This window comes from Calidris pugnax, unplaced genomic scaffold (assembly GCF_001431845.1).
Source record: "Calidris pugnax isolate Ruff unplaced genomic scaffold, ASM143184v1 scaffold178, whole genome shotgun sequence".
NCBI classification, from domain to species: Eukaryota; Metazoa; Chordata; class Aves; order Charadriiformes; family Scolopacidae; genus Calidris; species Calidris pugnax.
Genome location: NW_015090986.1, coordinates 2,122,124 through 2,145,180, shown reverse-complemented (window position 1 = coordinate 2,145,180; position 23,057 = coordinate 2,122,124). Strand labels below are relative to the sequence as shown.

Genomic DNA, 23,057 nt, shown 5'->3' with positions numbered 1-23,057 from the left:
ACACTTCAGACATGCCTACTACCTGAACCATTCTCTTCTTTATAAAGTATTCTGAATCACAGCTAACTCCCAAAAGATGAGTCTTGGCAACATAAACATTATTTGACTGCATAGGCTTTGCAGATCTACATGTTCTGCTGTACAAACGCTAAACCTCCTAGAAAAAACAGAAAATAGTAAGAAGTGGTACCTCATGATTTAGGCACTAATAAATGTTATGAAAGAGAAAAAAACCCTGCAGCTATTTCAGCATTTTCCACCAATTTAGAAAGAAATGAAGTTATAAATTCCTTTGAGAAAATGGTTGTATAATACTGCCATAGTAGCTGCCAGGCAGAAACCACTCTTCAGAAGACTTTGTCTACCTCACATTTACAAGGATAAAGGCTCAACATGACAAAACATTTTATTTATACAAGTATAAATAATTACTGATACACTTAAGAAACTCTGGTGAAGAATACTCAAACAATAGAAAACTACAAAAAAACTCGATAAGGAGTACTATTCATACAAAATTATATTAAAAACAGTCAGGTATAAAAAGGACACATCTAGAAGGCAGGTACTAGCCCATACCAGCAAAACAGAAACTGGTACCCCAAAAAGATAGAAGCCTTGAGAAGGAACAGACAGAAGCCTTGAGCAGGACTGGTGAGGTCTGACAAAACAGGCAATAGAGTATGAAGTTTTCAGATGATGACAAGGTGAACACTAATGGGATTTGTGGATTAGCAAGAATTGGGGCTTGCATGTTTGTGATGTGAGTGAGAAGATAGATGATACGTGGCCTGGTCTGCACATTTTCCTGGGAAACTGGAGATAGCGCAGACAGCAAAAAATTAAAACATTTATGACATTCAAGCTGAACAAATAAATCAATTTAAGTTTTATCAAAAGGAAGATGTAGGGATAATTTGATTATTGCACATAAATATTTCCCTAAGATCAGTTATGGGGAAAGAAGAACATAACTTGAACAAACATCTGGTAACTAAAGCAAGGAAAATTCTAACCACAGAAAATGTAAGAAAAAAAAGTGAGCAGACCAGCAATAACAGTAGAAACAGCCAATCAAACTACCAAGGTAGTTACTGTTACAGTGAATTTAGACTAGGTTGGACTTTCTGCAAGGTGAGCTTTAACTGCATTTTCATTAGAAAAGTAACTGAAAAATTTGTGTTCAGATGACTTGTAATTCCCCTATCACAAAAAAACCCCAACAACTTAAGTCAGACAGGAAGCAAAGGAAGAAAGGCACCTGATGTCATGGTTGATGATTCAAAGACCATGTTATTTTGAACATACTGAATTTGATGGATACAAGCCCTTACCAGTTTAATATTCTGGCAAGTTGGTACATGAATATCCAAGTTAAACAATGAAGCATTTTTTCCGTCACTATCTAGTAAAACTATTGACTATTTCACTCCCTCAGCAATACCCTAGTGACTACAACAGTACTTATTTTCATTTAAAAAAAAAAGTAATAATTTAGTATCACTTTAACAGTCCAAAAGTGAAGAAACTCTCCCTCCCCCCATTAGCCTTATACACTTCTAGATGATGTAACTGGGGGTCTGAACAAAGCTGACAAAGGGGCAAAATGAGGTCCAAAAAACACGGGCTGCAGTGCTAAGAAATCTGTCCTTATTACAGAAATGAGTATGGGCATATTTTCGAAAGCAGGAAGACAACATCCTCTTTTCTTCAACCAGAGGAAAGAGACTACAGAAGCTTGGGGACATAGTAGAAGACAGCTGGAAGCTCTTGATTTGAGTCACCACCAAAAAGATAACTTGACTGGGAATGCTCCCAGGTCCATCTGTCAAACTCAGACCTACAGGGTCATTAGAGCAGCAAAATCTCACACAGCTAAAACTTCGTGAACCTCTGAACATCATACTACTTCTTCATGGTCTCCCAGAAGGAGTCCTGGGCAGTGGTTCTGCTGAACTAATTATATGTGCTTGTCTGCCTAAAGCTCTATATTACATGAAGAGCAACTCTACAAACTTGGATCTTAGTCAGACTGCCATACCTAAAGAATTCCAAGGAACAACGGGACTTAAACCCAGAAGAATCTTTGTGAAACTAGCATATACAAGCAAATTACCAATGCACAGCATGCAACTCAGTCAGTACAAGACATTCAACAGCACAGGAAACACTGACAGATCTCTCCCAAAAGTAAAGTCATGAAAACCATATTTAAAAACAGTATAGGAATCAGGAGACAAAAAAATCACAAAAGTATAAGATGTTTGGAGAGTCAGCAGAGAGTTTGGAGAGTCAGAGTCAGCAGCTTCATAATTGTTATCCACTAGAAAAGAAAGGTTTGGAATTAAAAGTCTTTATTTTAAATTCATTTGCACCTGAAATGCAGCACTTGGAAAGCTAAACCAAAGACCTAGTCTTGACAGCCCAAAAGAGATATGGAGAGACTCTGTGTACATGTGTGTATGCACATGTGCATGAGTAACAAAAAAACCAGTCACTTTAATATACAAAGTTTATTGAAATGAATTTTTTATTCACAAATTCAATGTAATTTTGCAATGAAAGATGCATGCATAAAATGCATGCTTGAATTATTTCACTGCGGGTCTCAACATCTATTCACATTAAATTCAAGGTAAAAGTAACCTAAACAATTCAAAGGCATTCTTAGATATAAACATTTTATTTATTTCAAATATACTTCCCTGTCATTTACTCAATTTATTTCCTAAACAATTACAAAAAACATTAACCACACACACGCAGAGGCAGTAATGCTGTATCTAATAGAACAGTTTCCATCTGCAAAATGATTAAGGAGGTATAATACACAATGCATGCATAACTGCCAGGATCAATCTATTTTGCAAGGTTGCAACAGAAAGTAATTCAAGTTATCTACAGCTTCTGCTGTGATTTAGTTATCAAAACTATATCTCAACTCAATGAAAGAAGACTTCCAGGTAAAGGATACTCCTTTTTCTGATTCCTTGTGCTGTTTAATAATGTATTCTCCAATTATTTTATTGATGATGTACTGGCGCATGCTTATTCCCGAAGATAGTCTGGAAAATATAAGAGACAAGCAATCTCTAGCTTTCTCAGCTCACCCTGGTGACCTGTCAGTGGAACAAGAATGAATGATGAGCTGTTTGTCCTCTTCTTTCATCTAAGAAGAGAAGTCCTTATAAAACGAATAACCTTTGCATTTTTAAGTTCTACTTCTGACAGGAAGAAAAAGGAAAACCCCTAAAAAAAAAAAAAAAAAAAAGGTGGCAGTCACCCAATTACAATGTTACTTTCACAACCATTCCAGCAGGAACAGTTTTGCAGCCTGGTGCTAATTACTTCTGATACTGATTACTTCTGAAAGACCAGAGAGATTAGCATTTCAGTTAAAACATCACCATTTTGATGATCTCTGGATTATTCAAAACTTTCTTGCATTAAGTTGAATTTTGCTCCTTCATTAGGAAAACCATTACGTATATACTTACCACAGGCTTTACAGGCAACAGCGCAAATCTCTTCTGCAACATACTCTCCAGCTGGAAATTGAAGGTAATCTCCACCTGTCTTCCCCGGAGAATGATAAAGGTACACCTGAAGCAATGGTTCTGTCTGCTTGGGTGCACTGGTATTCCCATGGATGTCACCATTTTGGTGAACAGTAGAAGTTGCTGTACCTTCCATATTTGTCATTGTAAGACAGGCCATTGTTCGTTTTGGTTCTGTTCAGAGCATTTGCCTAAAAGAAATGTAAGGAGCACTTCTTGACTAACCGTATTTGGTTTTGCTTGTAATACTCCTATTTAATGATAGTACCACTCTGATACACGAAAAACATTAACAGCTAAGGGCGAGAGAATGGCTTAGAAGGTTTACTAGAAGTTGCATTTCTCCTTGATTTACTACATCACCCTAGTCTGAAAAATAACAGACACTATGATAGGAAAAACAGAGGTATTAAATGGCAGTCCAACCAGAGGATTTATTACTTCTCACTGAATTTTAGACAGTGTGTGCTCAGCTCTCCAACTGAAACATCCTAATTAAACCTGAAAGCCAAAATAATCCCTGTAATGATACTTGTGTAATTTGTTATATTCCCACTTCAAACACAAATACTGCACTGAGAATTTACAAGACAAACCAGCTAGCTAGGTCACGAACTGGCACTGGTGAAGAGAAGGGTAGGAATAGAACCTTTCAGCTAAGTTTTAGTCTTAAGCAGATACTTAAAACAAAAAGTGGTAATGGAGGTAAGACTCTAAGTAAGCACACTTGTTTTGTATCTACAAATGGGAGGACGATCAAGACCTCCTCCTTTCAGACTCATCATTTAATTCTCTTCATAAGGAACTCCAGCTAAAGATCCTCTCTGATAAACGTAATCAAAGAAAAGAGATTAATAACTCAATATGTAACCACAGTTATATTTGACAGTGAAAAAAAAATCCCATAGTTTAAAAATAAAGAGATCGGTAGCACATTCCAAAAGCCAGTTGAAGAATGTCTTTGCTCTTCTATGAGACCTTCATAATTTTAGTCAGTATAATCTATGCTTATGATAAAAGTTTTGACCACAGTCTGTAAGACTTGCTTTTAATATAACTGGTTCCAAATAACTGCCATCTGGAATTCTGATCATTTTTGTGGCCCTCCTCTGGCCTCAGTCTCACTGGTCCATGTCCTCCTCGTGCTGGGGACCCTAGAGCTGGATGCAGGACTCCAAGTGGGGTCCTGAAATCAGAGCAGAGGAGCAAAACCACATCACTTGACCTGCTGGCCACACTTCTTTTTATACAATACAACTGGGTTTCTGGGCTGCACGGGTACATTGCCAGCTCCTGTCTCATTTTTCATCTACCAATATCCCCAAGTCCTTCTGTGGTGCTGCTCTCAATCCATTCATCCCCCAGTCTGTACCGATACTGGGGACTGCCCAACCCAGGTGCAGGACCTTGCACTTGGCCATGTTGAACTTCACGAGGTTCACACAGGCCCACCTCTCAAGCTTGTCAAGGTCCCTCTGGATGGCATCCCTTCCCTCCGGCGTATTAGCTGCACTGCTCAGCTTGGTGTCATTGCCAAACTTGCTGAGGCTGTGTTCAATTACACTGTATGTCATTGATGAAGATACTAAACAGTTATTAAAGATATTGAACATGAAAATGTTACTGTTTAACTTAAAAATATGTTTATTGTTTTGCATAGGCAGATGGGTGCTATATTCTTAATGTGCCATTTTCTACAGCTTCTGTTTATAGTGAACTATGTTGCTTTATCATAAAAGAGCTGTTTGGAACAATTTTTTTTATTAATTTTCTGCTCCTATCTACAATTACTGAGGAAATGGTGAGCATATGACTTACATTTATGTGGGCTAAAGATGACTTGTGCCGCAGAATTAGATTACAACAGTTAAGTCAAGAGGAAAAAAAAGGCTAAACACCTTAAAGAAGGAAAACATTAACTTCATGAACTACGTGATAGATGAGAATATTGAATTACACATACTGGAGGACAAAACTATGCTACCATGGTGGTAATTCTGGGGAAAAGGGGAAAAAAATGGACAGCATCACCAAAACAAAAGTGCATCATTTTATTTCCCAAACTAAGCAACACAAAGACCCAGTGTACCACAGACATAAATCTGAAATTCTAGGTACAGGTGTCACTCACTACAGTTCTTGGGGCCCTCATGTAGGGGGGCATGTAGATTCCCTGCACCTCATTCATAGAGCCAATCACCTTTAAATGAGAAGATTTGTGCTTTCAGCTGCAAAGGCAGCACACAGGTAAATAAGTGTTCAATTAAGGAAAAAATGCATTTCTCTTAACCCATCAAGGAATTCATGTTTCTTAGAAGAAAATAACCACCACATTACTAAAACCACAAAATTTAAAAGATTTCTCACTACCCATGTCAACAACATATAAGATGTAACGTTTGTGCTGTACTGCCCACTTACACAAAACTTCACAGCTTTAATCTCTAGAGGAAGCCTTCTGTAATTACCATAGTAATTTTTTGAAAATATTCTAATATTAACCCTCTGTTGAATACAAACCTTCACCTGAACTGACAGATATTTTCGTCTTGATCACTTAGTATTATGTCTACCGAACACTGAATGGAAATACTGTTTACAAAACCAATCGAAAACCTGGCCAATTTCAGAAGTGAACTAAACAGACATGCTTGTGCCTAGCTCATCTTCATAAAGTATGTGCATTTACAAACACATTTGCCATTCAAAAAAAAATCCAAACCAACCCTCATTGTTCCCTCCTTGTTTCTGTATTAAAAAATTCCATAAACCTAGAAGGGAACATTGCTTAATCATACCTTAGCATGTGAAATATCAATAAAGCGCAATAAAAAATGAAAAAGAAATACTGTAGCAGAATATACTACTGTACTCTTTTTGTTGCACTAATTTCAAAAGTTCCACGCAACATTTGAAAAATCTCCAGAGATACTTTTTGTATAATTGTCAGTACTTCAATTTGAATAATTTCCAAGTTTGTCTTTTACATCTAAGCGCTGATGAAACTGACAGGTGAAAGCAAGAAATATCGCGAAATCTGTTTCTTCACTGAAAAATAGAAAACACATTTTCTTGGCTTTTGTCCTATATATCCAATTAAATCAGTTGTATGGAGAGAGCTTCAGACGTGCAGTAACTGAAACACACTGTCACCACTCACTGGTGGTGTGAAAGGGCTCATCATTCACATAAGTTGCTTTCACCTGCATTTCTTACCAGACAAATATCCAATTTGACACACTTAGCTTTCCCATCTTTGCTCCCTTCAGAGACCATTACATCAGCACAACAGAAACCTTAAACATGGCAAAAAAAAAATTTAATCGCTGTTCATTCAGAATATTTAAGATATGGTCTAGTCTTCTGACCACTGTAAAAGCTAAGTCACTTGAGACTAAACATACTTGGAGACTTCAATCAACCTTTTTGCAAAATATATTTGAGTATAATTTTCTCTGGTATACAGAATAGATTTATTATCATACCATACTTAAAAAGAATTTCTGTGTTTGTGTAAAGAATGTAAGTGTCCGTGTAAAGAATTCCAAGAATTCCCACAGCTGTATAAAAGGGTTTAATATACTAAGAATGGGAATTCTGTGGGTAAATTACTCACAGTACCACAGAGGTATATGCCAAAAAGGAGCTATGTACCAGGTTCATACACAACTGAAACGGGATGTCTGACACAACCAAGACTCAGTGAAAATGAAACACAGCCTGTCCATTTATCCACATAATCAAGAATGTATAACAAAATCTGGATGGAATATAAACATCTTGATTTGGAGATCAAAGCTACTAACTATAGAAGAGCCGATTCTGGTACTGATAAACAGAGGATTTGATCCAATAGGATTATTTTAATGTTCCTAATCTGGATAATATTTCAAATCACAGCTTCTAAAGGATGACATTAATCATTCCCCATATTGCTCTGACCACAATCACCAGCATCTATAGTGGAACATGTTTAATGCAATTCTCTGTTGCCGTCTGTACCTCCAATGCACCTAAATGGGGATTAATTTTACCAGCCACAGTGGGCTGCGTTGATTCATATGGCTCTTTTTAAGTCAATCAGGAAGAAACTAATTAATGGGATTGAAAACCACCACTTATGCAAGAAATTTCATTAAAATATGGAGGACATACAAAAATCCTAATGATTTAATAATATACAGCATTCACAACCCCATTCAGAAGAACATTTTTTTCTTCTTATGGTCAATTTGAACTATGGGCTCTATCAGTTTTGTGAAATCTAAACTCTCTTGAAAACAATCCTTTCCCACTTTCCATTTATGTCTTTTTTTTTTTTTTTTCCTGTTTTCTTTTCCTTTCTTTTCTTTTGTTTGTGGGTTTCTAGGGTAATCCCCAGGCCTAGGTTCTTAAGCCATATCACTTCAAAGATACAACTCTGGAGGTTCAAAAATAAGAGCATTTTCTCATTACAGATTAATCTCTGACTGTTAATTACCTTTTATCACTTGATAAACGTCTGTATGAAACATGAGATTGATGAAGCCCTTTAAATAAGCACGTCACAAGTCACCCACTTGCTGCTGGTATCCACAGGAGGTCAGGCAAAGCAGGCACACAAGCAGTGGTGGAACATAATGTATCTGCAATGAAAACATACTTAGTATTAAAAAAAGTTAATGGCTGTGAACAATACATAATGCATCATTATTTAAGAATTCAAATCCGTATTTAGGTACAGAGAATGATCCATTCCTACCTCATTTCCCCAAATTCCTGCCATCTTTGCCAAGAACTTTTTAAATTTACGTTTTTTTGATACAAAGTTTTTCAAAAAGCATTTTTAAAACACATTTTTGGTACTGAAACCACTCTTTAGTTCTAGCAAGAAACTGGCATATGAAACAGACAGCTAACTTGAAATATAATTACCAATATTTTTTTTTGCACTTACCATGTTTTTCTTTTCTGTGAATACAGCATCAGTTTAAGAAAACTGATGATGGCATTACAAGAAGAAAAGAGAAATGAAAAAGGAAAAGTAATTACAAGAATAGACACGGTAGGATTACTTCATCTAGTAACACTCCATTTAGCCAGAACAATTAATTCTGTTTCAAACAGCCAGTCATTTCAACTCATGTGGAAGTTAAAACCAAGTGTCTTGTAGCAGGAAGGACAAGGGCACACCCACCCTTGCTCTCTTTACACAACACTTCTGTGGTTGCAAGAAACACAATTTGAAAGCACTTAAGCATTAACAGCAGCTTCCTGTACCAGAGAGAAAATGATAAATTCCCTGTTGTGACCCTCCTAACATAGGAAAGGGCCTGACAGAGAAGCAAAAATGTATTTTAAAACTGAACAGAGGGGAAAAAAATAAAATGGAAGTTCAAAAGGGGTAGAATTCAGAATGGGAGAATTCTGCAGGTTTTATATCTGGTGACTCTTCAGACAGAAATCTCCCTGGACAGGAGAGGAGAAAAGGAAATAAACACAATTTCCTCAGCACCATGTGCTGTGTCTACTGAGTGTATCATAATATCCCAAGAAAAAGGAAACCATCTCAACAGGCAGTAAATTCAGCTTCTCTCCCCACATAAGTCAGACTGTTATGGCAACGATTAGCGTTTCTCCCCTTGCAATACTGGCTTTAGAGATAAGCAGTTTTGCCTTGTTTGGACAGCTGTGTATTTTGTATGCACCTCCAGGGATTCTCCTTCAAACACTGTCTAGCCAGCCAATTAAGATCTGATCCAAAGTCCGGTACAGTCAATGCAAGTTTTCCAGACCTGTATTAAAGTGCTGGAGGGGAAAAAGGGGGTGTTGTTGGGACAGAGAAGTCTATCACTGACCTACTGAGCACACATTGCATGCACAATGATCTAAGGGGAACAGCTTCAGCTAAAGCACAGAACCACCACCTCATCGTGCAGGTTTCAGATCAAGGGGAATGGCTCAGTATTCTAAATTATTTTCTCTTTTAAAAGTACTGTTCCGTGCTCAGAACTGCCTTGCATTCATCATTTCCAGTCGGGCTCTTGACTTTGAGCTAAACTGCATGAAGATTTACCTGACTGTAGTTAATTATGTCATTTTCCCATAAACTCCAGACCAATTGTATAACATCATTAGCTATATGAGACAGCTGCTGACAAACTGATGGGACAAACCATGTTAAGGTAAGAACTCAAGCCACTACTACTCACTGCCTAGCAGAGCCCAGTGGAATAAGGGTTGCAACAGTTTGAATAAGCTCAGGGACATTGCAGCTTGCTTTTCAAGCTGAAAAATAGGATAAAGCAGCCTAGTATCAAGTCTATCCTTCTTCACATGACAAACAGAAAAATGATTGCTTGCTTATGAAAGAGCAGCTCATAACTCTGGAGGAAATCTGAAGATGAAAAACTCCCAAGCTGAACAAGCTCATGATGGTTATAGTAACTTTTTTTTTTTTTAAGTCTCAACAACTTTTTTTATTCTGCACACATTTACAGGCATACCTATTTATAGGAGCTGCATCAAGACCTCATAAAACTATTCAGTTTACATACTTTCAAGCTGAGTAAGTCTCATCTGACACAACTTGTTCTTTCAGCAGCAAAGCTGCAAAGAATGTTACCTACATTCCTGGCTGTACCAATCTGACAGTGCACCATCTTGCCAGTAACCTGGCTCTCCCATTTCCTCTTCCCCTCCAATTTGTTCAAGTCTACACCAGCTTATGTTTCTGGCATTTTCTATTGACAAGTAAGGCCTTGAAGACATAGATTGTCTCCCAACAACTCAACATGTTTATTGCCAGTAGACTATGTTATCTTGTGTAAACTGAAGATGAGAAAAATGTGCACACTTTCCATCTGCTTATACACACATCCTTATTTCAAGGAATTTGAATTAATTTTGTAAACTTCAGTCACGAAAACCTTCCCAAGTGACAGCAGGTAGGTGGTTAAGAGTGTAGGTAAGAGACTAGAAAAGTCTCACAAAACAGTGCTAACAGGTCTTACATTAGTAAGCAGTATCAGGAGAACACCAGAAAAGTTCTAAATAGTACTATGTGTCTCATTACAAGACCTACAAAATATATTTTTTTAACCTCTAAAACTAAGATTAGACCAAGATGAAAGGTCAGTCATTTCCCAGTTGTAATTGTTTTGGTTAGTTTGTTTGGTTTACATTTAATATGCATACTTAATATTTAATTATAGCCTTCACAGACAAATGGAACACAACTAAACTTTCCTGTAACATACACTCAGCATGGCCTATTAATGCTGTGAGAAGTTTAACCTTAAAAAAGGTAACAGTATTCATATTCTGCATATAACATGCAAAATTCCTTTCATATCTGGTCTGACTTGCTTTGTGTACGCAGGTTTGTTTTGATGGGTTTTTTTAAACACAAAATTATACTAAATTCAAGTGACCAAATGCATACACTACTTTGACAGGCAATAAAATAGTGTATTTTTAAAACATCAGCATGTGCAGAAATGCCACTGCTTCTTAATGGACAAACAAGTCTCTGAAGTCTTCGTTCAGTCGGAACATGCTACATCAGCTAGTATTTCCCAAAAAAACAATCACCGCAACAGATTCACATCTTTCCAACACACATTCAAAAGAAAATATTCTTCTGACTAACTTTATCAAAGCACTCAAAAATACCTGTAAAAATACTAAGCAATCTGGAAAATCTGAGAACTTTTTCCATTGCTTAGACAACAGATGCCATACACTAACATACATCTAATCTGTGCTTTAAATGCATCATCTTCTGCATTAAAAAAACCTCTGTTGTCTTTTCCAAGGTAACATTTGTTCCTATTTTAAAATTAACTTTCATAAAACATTGTCTTAAATCATGTTTAAAGATTTTTTTGTAGAGAAGGAGTATGTCTTTAAATTTCATGGTGTTTCTCTAACATGCTCTGCCTATTGGTGGATCTCGAAGTTGCCCTACCACAAGGCAAAGCCACTGACACAAGAAATAACTGCAAAAAGTTAAGTGACTCCCAAGGACTTTCCCTGTTTTATCAGATGTACATTAATATCACACAAAAATTTTTAATACATCAAAATTTGAATGGACATGATAGCAAGCAGATACAGAAGGAAGATGGTAGATTAACATATCAATGAAAAAACATATGCTAAAAAAAGTGGAGAAGCAAAGATAACATTTGCTTACAGTTTTCACTTGGCAAACCACTGCCTGTATCAGCAATTCAGCAAGAGTCCATGAACTTTTGCACAAGGAAAGAGTAATGATCCTGGCCTGATCCGCTTGCATGACACACAGGGACTAAGTGGATAGCAGCTGTTAGTATGAGGATTAAATACCTTTTCATTCTGATTAGGAATAAAACAAAAACAAAACACCCCACATGATTTTTAAGTTCTTCACAACAGAATGAAGTCCTTGCTCTAACTTATCCCATGAAGAAAGCAACCTGGGGGTGCTGTCAGAAAAGCAGAATGAACAATACATCCTAGAAGCCTCAGCATCACGGTAACCTGCCAAGTAGGTGAGTTACCAGAAAAGCAATCAAATCAAAGACCTGCCCACAAGCAACAGCTCTGCTTTGGCTCAATCAGAACTTTGGCAAAAGCTGGTCTGTATCTGTTAAACATTTCAATTTCACCATGCTGATAAATTTCAGCAAAAGACTATTTCATCAGAAAATTTCCAAGCAATTCAAATTGTTGCCCAATTGTTTTGGCAAAGATTACCTCCTGAAACAGTGGCATCTGAGGATCCTTAGTCCATTCAGAGCCACCATTATCTGCACAGCTTTATGTGCACAGAGGACAGAAGAAGAGTAACCACAACAGGTCAGAAAGACCTTTTGCATGAAGTATGTGAAAAATGTCACACATTTCCCATGATTCCTTTACACATCTCTCAAATTCTTCCAAAGTGATGCAATAAAAGATGACAACAGCGAAATTAGGACTAAGTGATATTTTCACAAGTATGCCACATCATACTGGGCTTTGTTTCGTAAACTGTACTGAAAACTGAATTCTATTTAATAGCTCAGACCATGAAAGAAGGGTTAATTAGTAAAGCACAGGTTTCCTTATTTTATTCTTTGATTTATTTCAAAAAGGAATTGCCAGTGTTCCTGTGTGCACAGAGAAAATTAACTCCAAGTAAGAAATGTTTCTGAAGACTGCTTGTTACCAGTCTCATTTCGCCTGGTGGCTTTTGGTTATGATAAATGGAGAACCACTATCCTACATTAAACAATCAAAGCACTGGCTTCTATGTAAAAATAATTACCAGAGAATTACCAAGAAAGTAGGAGACAATTAAAAAAAAGTTAAAAAAAAAAAATCACATCTCAAAGTGGAAATATTCCAACTCACTATTAAAACAGAAAAAAGTATTTTTCTATTAAAAGGCATCCTTGTTGAAAACATCGCCCAGGGGAAAACCCCTGCAACAACCTCTAGATACTACATATGCCACTTATAGCTACACTTAGAAGTTAAAATAAATACTGAAAGTGCAAACAAAAGCAAAAAGCACAACAGTAACAAAACAGTCTGTCAAATCGCTTGGCTTTCTTAAACATTGCAAGACTGAGATAGTGGGGAGGTGATGCTGGAAGACACTCTTGAAGAAAGCAAGCTATCCTTTTCCAAATGCAATTCCCAGTGTCATAACTGAAGAGGGATTTGTCAAAACAGAAAACCAACAGTTGTTGCTACAGTACTTTGTGGCCAAAGAATAGCATCAACAGTTGCAAGCAGATGCCAGTTTAGCAGATGCCATCAAGAACCAAGCAGGCTGCATTAAGCTATCAGAAGTCACACGCATTTCATGTTGCAGGCTGAGAGGGCTGAAGAGCGGCACAACACACAGAAAAGGTCTCAAAACTGTTTCTCTTCTCTCAGCCTCCAAAGATCTGTTCTTTTTCCTCCGGTAGGCAGGGATTTATCAGGTAACAGTCTGCTCTCAACAGTTTAACTGTGGAAGAAAGAGAAGAGCCAAGACCCACCACTTGCCGTAGGCTGGTAATTCTGAAGGGCATGAGACCTTTGACAAAGTTCTTTATCCTCTCCAACCATGGGAGTGCTCTGGATCTCCTAGTCTATAAACAAATGTATCTTCTAAGCAAATAACAGTGCAACAGTTTCATCGAGTGGAGTTACATCCTGGTAGAAAAAAAAACAAGGTTCTCTTCCTTCACAGAAGATAAAAGAGCTTCTCACAGGAAACACTTCTGTGAGGAAAAGGAGTCATAACTCTCTCCAGTTGCTGGCAACTGACTATTAGGATAAATTGCCCAGTTTGCAGTTCCTCAAGGACCTCTTCCCAAGTCTTGAATTTTAAAAAGTTAAAGCCTTTTGGACTTTCCTTCTGAATTCTGCTTTCTCCCTTTTCTCTTATCTCACTTCCCCAGCCAGGCAACTTCCCTCCTCAGAGGTTAGTAAAACTACTGCCTCTACAGTAACTGTCATATGTGTTTACATTGCATGCAGAAACTCACCAGGGGTGAAGAGCTAGAATTTTCTTCCTGTGAAACAAGAGCAGAAGATTATACGGCAGGGGGGAAGGGCAGTGACACTGTTAGTCCCCTGTAAGCAGGCAGGAGGTACACAGAAGGCGGAAGAGCAAAAGTAGAGACAAAAAAACGTCAAAACAACATTTGAAAGCCTTTCCCCTCTGCGGGTTAAGCCTCTTACTTCTATTTTTTGGCATATTCTTTTCCAACACAGCTTATATTTAGCTGCATCAAAAAAAAAAAAAAAAAAAAAGAGGGGAAAAAAAGAATTAATTGAGTATAGATAGATCCCGATTACTGGCCAAATATCAGAATAGCTTAAGAGAAAACTCAAACCTCAAAAACAGATTAAGGTAATATGCCATCACCTCATGTATACTGACAAATACTTGCAGAGTGGTATTGCTATGCCTTTTTTGCTATATTGTTCTAGATGAAAAGGTGTGTCTAGTTGATGCAACTGGAGTATCATGACGGAGACTAATCTGCCAAACTTCTAAATCTCTACCTTTAGAGTTTAGAAGTACAGTTTCACACTTTACCATACAGGGTAAAGTACTATGGAGAATATAATCACAATCCCAGCCACGTTTTCTGCCCACAAAAGATAAAACAAAAACACATCCACTACGTTCTTCACAATATTCTAAGATGTCTCCACTGCTGTACCCACTTCTGTGGGTTTTCTGGTTTCTTTCCTCTCCCTGTTTTCACCACCTGACAACAGCAAAGGGTAAAGTGGTCTTAGACAAGAACATTGCATAATGTGCTACATGATAAAACACACATGACCTTGTTTCCTGTAACATTTTTCAGTGAAAAATGTGGGGGAGGGAAAGACTTGTAAATCTGAGACAGAGGCATAAAAAATGTGAAAACATCTGGATGAATGAAGTTAACCCCTTACCCCTTAATCCCAGCTTTCAGACTATCTGAAGAGAATCTGAAAACTTGTGCTTCAACAAATTAGCCCTATGCAGAAATAACTGTCAGAATGTAAACAGGATAACATTTAAGTCAGAGTGAATCAGCAATCTCTACGGAACAGCCAAGAGCAACACATGCCAATGCCTCCTTTGGACTGTCCAGAATGACTTTTTTCATCTTCAGCCAAGCCTGCTTTTTCAACTTCCACTTCGAAATTGTGTATCAATAGGCCACACCTGATGCAAACTTCATGTATGAATTCCCTCCTCAAGGTGCAAAGGTTTTTAGGGAATTTTGCTGTTGATTCCCCCACCCCCATCACCTTTGGAAATGTACTTAAAAGTTTCGTAGAAGAAACAAAGCTAGCTCTTTACGATAACACATCAATTACAGAAACCTGGAACACTAACATTATTTAGAAGTGTTTAACTTTGAATTACCTTTGTTTGTATTAAATGTAATTTCATACAATGCAATCTACATAAATAAAGTTTTCTGTGGTACTGCAGGAGCAGCTAAAAACCTAGGCAAGATGAGAGTCTGAAGTTGTAAACCAGCTAGTAAGAAAATCTACCTTAAGGAAAACAACAAAAAAGCCGAAAAGAAAACCCACAACACCTCCCTCCTTGCACCCCAACTTAGATCAACAGATTCAACAAAGCAGCAAATGGGCATTGTGGACAAACTAAATCACATTTATAAATCCTTACAGAATCAGGGCTTGGTGACATAGTGCAATGCAACAGAGCACGAAAAAGACCCTCCAAGACATCCAAGCAACAATCTTGTGAGACAGTGCCACAGAAATATTTGAAATCAAGTGATTCTGTAAATGGAAGTTTAATACTAATACTTTAAGAAGCAAAACTATATAAATACATTCACAAGCCTATCAAATAATGATTTAGAGTTCAATTACAAAATATATAAATATAGCAGTTTCTATCATTCTTTTATAGAAGGGTTGAAGTATTTCAAATAAAGGAACACATTCTTTTTTTAAACCCTATTTTGTTCATATTGTTGAATAATTTATGATAGCAATGTTGACATTTTATCTTCATAATTCAGGAAAATGTACTTGCTTGATAGTTTACTTAATGCTTCCTTAATCATCAATGGCTTGAGAGCTTTCCACTTGCTCCCTATCTGAAACACCAGCCAGCTTTTGCAAAGATACAGCACTACATGCTTTGCCAAGATCATGTTATCTCTATAAACACAGATTGTCAGAAAAAAATGGAAGCCAAAAAACCCAGCACTCTGAAAGTAAACAAAGGTTCGTCATAAAATGTACCATTAGTGGTGATTCTGCAAAACTCTAATGAAAATGACAGGGAAAAAGGAATATTTAGTGGAGACAACCATGTCTTCACAATGTAACATTTCAAATATTGTGTTCTCTTGTCTGTTTAATAACAAAAAAAAAGAAAAAAGAAAAAAAGAGACTGGCGCTCCCCCTCCAAAACAGTCAAATTATCATTATGTGTATCCAGTACTTACAGAATGCTGTTTTGAGTATGATTATGCAATTGTATGTTGTACTTGTAATGACAAAGTAACTACTCCTCATTAAGATACACTTAGAAAGAACTCCCTCTATTCATATTGCATATTTCCCCAAGTTCTTAAGTACGCATGACACAAAACTTTTTTCATTATTCTTGGTGTTATATCCTAAAAAAGCATAAGGAAATTCAGAAAAAAGAGCATGTGAATTGTGCCCCAATAGGTCAAAAAGCTCCAGCAGACTACCTGACATAGAATTTAAAAGAAAAACCAAAACACACAAAAAAAATCCTGCCAAAACCCCCAAAAACCCCAATGGAAAAACAGTGCTGTAGAATAAATACCTATTTGAAATGCAACTTTTTTTTCTCTCGCTCAGAAACAAGAATACGATACTACTGGAACAAACAGTCAAGAAAGCAGTAAATTTTGTATTTCTTTGTTTTAAAACACCAAGAGAAGATGCGTGTTGTGAAATAGGCTTAAGATAAACCCATGTTACTGAACTTGGTGGAGGAGGAAAGCCAAAATGTAACTGGTCTATGATATACAGAAGATCAGATAAGAAGATAGAGTGTTCTTTTCTGGATTTCAAAATGTGCTTCTGTAGATTGTGCTTTTATCAACTCCTTTATGAGAAGCCATTATAAAATAAAGATAAAAAACTGATAGCATGACAGTATTTTAAAACTGATAGGTAATTTACAAAAAAGTTACATTATAAAATTCCCACTGAACAATTATTCAACTATTCCTAAAAGCCTATCTGACAACAAAGAAGTAGAAAAAACTTAAACCACTCAAATTTCTCATTACGTAAGTCAAATTCCAACACAAGCTTTGCCTCTGAGCCCTTAAGTCTAGGGCTTTCATCGACATTTCAATTTCAGTTGAGTTTCCACTACTCTAAAGAAAGTTCTGAGGATGGAAAGTTCTGAGGATGTATCCACTCAGTAAGTCAAACCAAGGCACATCAGTTCTTCCTGCCAGACCCCACTCCAAGTCAGAAATGATACTGCTTCAATCCTGCCTAAAGGCGGTATTTTCCCTTCCACTTTTGGAGGGAACATTCAAGTCTACATAAGGTGATTTGTTCAAAATTTAGGATACTCTTATTCTTTAAATAACAGAACAAGATGGACTTTTTCCTAAATCTCATACTTACAAACCACCTCAGTTTTCTACAGAACTTTCCAGCATATTATACATACTTATTTGCAGATTCACCTTGGCTTTGCCAAACTAAGAATTTCAGAGCTCTCTGTCAGGATTTGGAACAATCTGCTGCAAAGGAGTTGACTTTCATGGACCTTTAGAACTGCTTCCCAAGGCAAAACAGAAAAAGATTTAGTGTTCCACACAACTTCACATGTGCCTAACAAGATGACAAAAACAAGTTGCGACCATGATACAATGAAAAACCCAGCTAGCGCCCCCAAAATGCCTCTTACAGATATTGCAGAGTCTTTGAGACTTTATTTCACTGAATTATTTTTAATTGGATAAGCTGGATCAAAGTGAAAGTATACTGCAGCCAAGCTTTTTGTAACTCGCAAGCTACACTCCAACTGATTACTCCAAGAGTTTTTGTGCATACATTCCCAGGTATAAGACAAATTGCTGAGACCCACTGAAATCAGCTAGAAGTTTAAAACACCCCATTGTCTCTTCTCTCTTTATGCATGTTTTGAGCTCCTAAGACACACCCTAAAAAACAACAAATTACTAAAAATGTTATTAGTTACTGGATTTGTTAAATGTATATTCCAATTAGCATACTAAATGCAATTAAAAATCCTAAATAGGAATTAAAAATATCTGAATGGACCACTTCTGAGTAGGCATTCCAGTATCTATAAATGGATATCCCTCTACCACCTCCTGCCCTTAAGCATTCACCGCATCTGCTCCCCCACCAGTAAACGATCTTTTAAATAATTTTTTTTTCTTAATTGGTACATAGTAAGGACTTTGACCACTAGAACATGCAAGAAACAGTCCACCCACACATAGATCCAAACTAAACATTATGATAGTTGTCTGCCAATTCATCAAATAATAACTGAATTGAGTTCCATTTTGGTAAAGCAAATAAGGTCACAGTGCAATTACATCCCTCTGACTGGCACACAAACAAAAAGAAATGTAAAATAACCCACCCAAATAACATGGCCTTAATTTTTTAGATCACTGATAGCATTCTTCAATATCAGATTTAATTTAAAACAAAACCCCACAATGCAGCGTTGCTGTAGAAAACAGAGCATGTGTCTGTCAGTGACAAACTTAGCCTCAGTGGCATCAGATTATTTCTACCGTTCTAGGCAATCTTTACCTATTTGCACAACTCTATAACTGTGCATAGTAATCTTCTTATTTTCACTTTGCATTGCCCTTCAGTACTAGGGTGCTTTACATAAAACATTGCCACCTTTCTTATTTTCCAGATGTAACGTAAGTACAAGGGCCTCAACTCTTTGCCTAAGCTCAAGCTGTGAGCCACAGGTAGATCAATTACAAACACAATTCTTTGTTTCACAAAATAATTACTAGAACAAATTTCATTGTAAAGAAAGAACTACCTCATAATTAGTTTCAAGGAAGGTAAACAGTTGAAAAATTAAGTAACACCATAAAGGAAGTACTGTTGAACTCTCCAAACTGCTTAAACATTCAGCCCTTACCATAACTCTCCCCATACACAGTGTCTCAGTTTCATTTTTCAGTTTTAGTATACAGAGGAAACCTCAGGCTGGGAAAGAAAAAGAAACTCTCCTGAACACACAGAATTCAATACAAAGGGCATGTGCAAGAAAAAAACAAAACATACTAAGGCAAAAAAAAAGGCATTAAGAGGGAAAGACATGGATGCCTTCTATTTAACATGTCTCAAAATACCACAACGCAATGATTCTGCAAACTGTTTAAGATTTCCATTCTCAATTACTCTAAAGAGTTCAGTAAAAAAGTAACAAACATGATACTACTGTATCTCTATCAAAGCCTGGGGGTGTACTGTTCAGTACCTCACAGGTGACCAAGACACCCTCCATGCCTTCAAGAGAAACACGATTCTTAGCGGCTCTGTGGTACTGATCCAGTCTAAATGCCATTACTATGTGGACTTAATGCCTCAGCATTATTCTAAGCAGTAAATAAAGCAAGTTCACAGAAATGGGCTCAGGACTGATGGGTTCTAAAAGAAAAATTAATCTCATTTAGCAGTTGCTTCACCTCCTGCTCCCCTGAAAACTGTTCATAGACAATAGCATCATTTAACACTCAATATCATCAACCTACTGGCATAAGCAGCATACATCACAATGACTACAATGTAAAGCTGGGACATATATACATATATAAGCTGGGACAGATCCTGCCGGTCACTTCAGATAGACAGAATTGCAAGACGTAGTATATCAGTTTCTTTTTGAGAAAGTAAGTTAAGGTAGTTTGATGACTCTCATAATCAATAAAGGATGACCCCTTTGAAGGAGACCCCTTAAACCCAAAATAACGTAAGTGGTAGAGCATAACGGAGTCTTCCTTTGCGCCTCCTCTTACCAGCCACATGCTTTTGTTGACAGCAAGCCAGTGTTAATGGAAGGATTAATCTTCTGGTGAAGGATTACATCTCATTTGATGTGGAAACTTCCTAAAGTGAAATACCCCTCTCTCAGACTATGTCCTGCTTAGTAATGTATGCACAGCAACTGAGTCACATTTTATGTGTTTTGTCCCTGACAGAAAGAAGAAAAAACAGTGGGCAACAGGAAAAAGAAGTAAAACCGTAAGGGGAAAAAAAAAAAAAAGTCAAGAGAGAAAAGAGAACAGGATGACAGATATCAGAAACTGACAGAGCAGAATGGGGTATCTTCTGCAAAGATTTGAGAACGCCTTACTTTAAAACCTGGATGTTGCTTGAATAGTCCTTAAGTCTGGAATGCATTATTAGGTCAAAGCACAGATTCGTATGGCAACACTGAGCCCAAATGTCTCAAAAGACAGCTGCTTTTCGTCTTTCCCCACCCCCATTCTTCCTCCCCATCAATTCCTCTAATAGAGAGAAATTCTCCTCTCTCACCTCCCACCCACAACTGGGTATGGAAGCAGGTTCAAATTTTAACTGAAATAATCTCAGTTACCTAGCATTTACTTCACCTTGTTTAATTAAAGAGTAAGTAAAATTGTTTAAAACTAATTAGAAGTTAGTGGATTGCTGGGCAGGCATAACCTCAGTACACACAAGGTGAAACAAGTGATTGTGCATAAGCAATAGAAAAAACCTAGCTGTTTGGAACCTGCTTGATCTCAATAGGTACAGGAAAATACAGAGCAACTACTGAACATGAACAGAAGTCTGAACTCCATTTGATTCCTAGAAAAATCCAAAAAGAGGAAGGAAATGAAGGCATCCTGCCACAATCAACTTCTGCCAAAGCATTCTGTTTCATTTTAACCTTTGGAAATGTAACTGAACACAAAAGAAAACTTGGAAAGAAGTCTATGCTACTCCTGAGAAGAAAATACCTTGTCACAATGATGATTTGCTGGGAGGCAGTGACAGTCACCAGAGGGATGAGATACTCCACAATAGGAAAGGAGTGAAGTAAAAGCAGGAGCCTCTGTTCAAGTGGAAGTTGGAGATAGCACACTGAGTCACACACGGGACAGAAATAATGAAAACAGTAGCTATTTGTCCTACTTTATCTTCTGCACCCCTACATTCCTGCCTTGTAAGAGAGAGTACAGAGGACTCTTTCATTCCCCTCTCATCTCTGGCAAATACCATCTTTTCTAATCAGGTCCCAAACGCACCCAAGTAAACCAATTCTATGTGACTCCCCACCAAGGACTCTCCTTTCCCAGTTCCTTTAGGTTCCATGAGTCTTCCCAGCATCTCCAGACTACCAAATCAGATGCTGAGAGCACATGCTAAGTATCACATCCCATACCACATGATAAAAAATTCATTCATTTTCCATTCCCATGGTGTCCAAATCATAGCTACAGGTAAGCAGAAATAAGAAGCAGGAATAGCTGCTGGTAAAAATATACCACAGCTGGTTGGGTGGGTTTTTTACTCCCTCTCGTTTCTGAAAGGAAGGAGAAACAATTGTTTTAATCCTATTCACATATTTCTTCTATCACTCTCCAAACAACATTTACTTATTCCCTTAGAGTGCTGGAGAAAGCTGATGGAGGAGGATTCAGTAACACTGCTGAGCCTCAGGAGGTGGTGATTAGGATCTCTAAGCCAAGGATTTCAGTCATTTGGGAGACACCTCAAAGGCAGCTAATGCCTTCAAGCACTAAAATTACAAGTGCCACCTTCCTGTTGCTGACATTTGCCAATCTCTTTTCTTATGAAGGCAGAACAAATGAAAGCTATAGGATCATATTTTAAACAGACAAAAAGAGCAAATGGGAGAAAAGTTCTTTAGAGGGAAAAAAAAACCCAAACACAAACACTGGCAGTGATTCATAGGAGAAAAAAAAAAAAGCAGGCTTAAGGAGTCTTTCAGAAGAGCACTTGAGCAAGACCAAGTTAACACAGATGTCCAATCATCTTTTGAACCTTCTCATTGTTTGTACAGTCTGTAAAAATACCAGTGTAAGTACTGTTATTTCTCAATAAACTTGAGCCAGCATGGGATAAGAGGACATGCTACATGTATTCCCAATGATAGAATAAGGAATGTTTAGAGTGTTAACTATTTCCAAACATTACCTGTTGCGGAGCCAACTAGCCTTACTGAATGAAACCAGAACAGTCAGCACCCGTAGCAACATGCTCCTCCAGAAGAGCGAGGAATCACTGTGGTTCCAGCCAGATACCCTGTGGTCTGCCACTCTCAAGCAGATCAGAAACAAAGGGAAGTAGCTGTGCTATTTCCTTATCACCTGGAATATACAATGAGCCAATCTACAAGTGATAATAAGCATCTGGCTGTCTCCCAAGTGCATACAGGACAGAACTGAAGAAATGGTTCCGCATAGCCCGCCAGCTCAATCTGTGGATTTCATAGCTGTTCAAGATCTTCTTGAGTAGTCTATGCAAACATCTGCTCAGATAAATCAGTTTTCCTTCTTCCTGAACACTAGAAATTACCTAGTTTTCCACAGAGCTTTTAAAACACCCAATCTCAATACCAACAGGCTTCAGTAAGGTGTGCCAACTATTCTAGTGATTCTACATAAATCTTGGACAAGGTGTATGAAATACATCAACATCAGCCAATTTTCTCCCTAGCCAGACATGCAATCAGTACTATGAGTTTCAGTGCCCTATTTGCTGGTGGTCTTGATGGACAATCAGCTCCCGGAAAGCTTTATGAAGCAGCTTGTCATTTCCTGCTTTCTTGCCACAGGGCTTTCCCCCCTCCCCAGCTAAATACACCCTGTTTTTGTGATGCGAGTCTGAATGCTTTCCCACCGTACAGAAGTTCAAGAGGTCCAAGCACAGAGTGAGGAGAAAGAAACCTGGATGTTCGGAAGCACTAAAAGCAAGGGCAGAACAATTAGCTGGTCCATACCCGTCAATGTTACGTTAACGCTGGTCTTT

The 23,057-nt window shown here is 37.6% G+C and overlaps 1 protein-coding gene across 8 annotated transcripts in view; it reads right to left on the bottom strand.

Moving 5' to 3' along the window:
* The window catches only part of JAK2 (Janus kinase 2), a 95,002-nt gene that overhangs the window by 46,328 nt on the left and 25,617 nt on the right, over nucleotides 1-23,057 (bottom strand). For 3 of the 8 annotated variants that reach the window (XM_014953921.1, XM_014953922.1, XM_014953926.1), the window contains 2 exons: nucleotides 8,038-8,182; nucleotides 3,498-3,748 (listed from right to left, as the gene is read on the bottom strand). In XM_014953921.1, the coding sequence (XP_014809407.1) occupies nucleotides 3,498-3,717 (220 nt within the window). In that variant the 5' untranslated portion in view covers nucleotides 3,718-3,748; nucleotides 8,038-8,182. Of the gene's footprint in view, nucleotides 1-3,497; nucleotides 3,749-8,037; nucleotides 8,183-8,493; nucleotides 8,818-13,549; nucleotides 13,998-14,041; nucleotides 14,125-14,963; nucleotides 15,003-16,836; nucleotides 16,859-23,057 lie in introns of those variants that run through there. The other 5 variants (XM_014953928.1, XM_014953927.1, XM_014953924.1 and 2 more) reach the window with 5 other exon arrangements.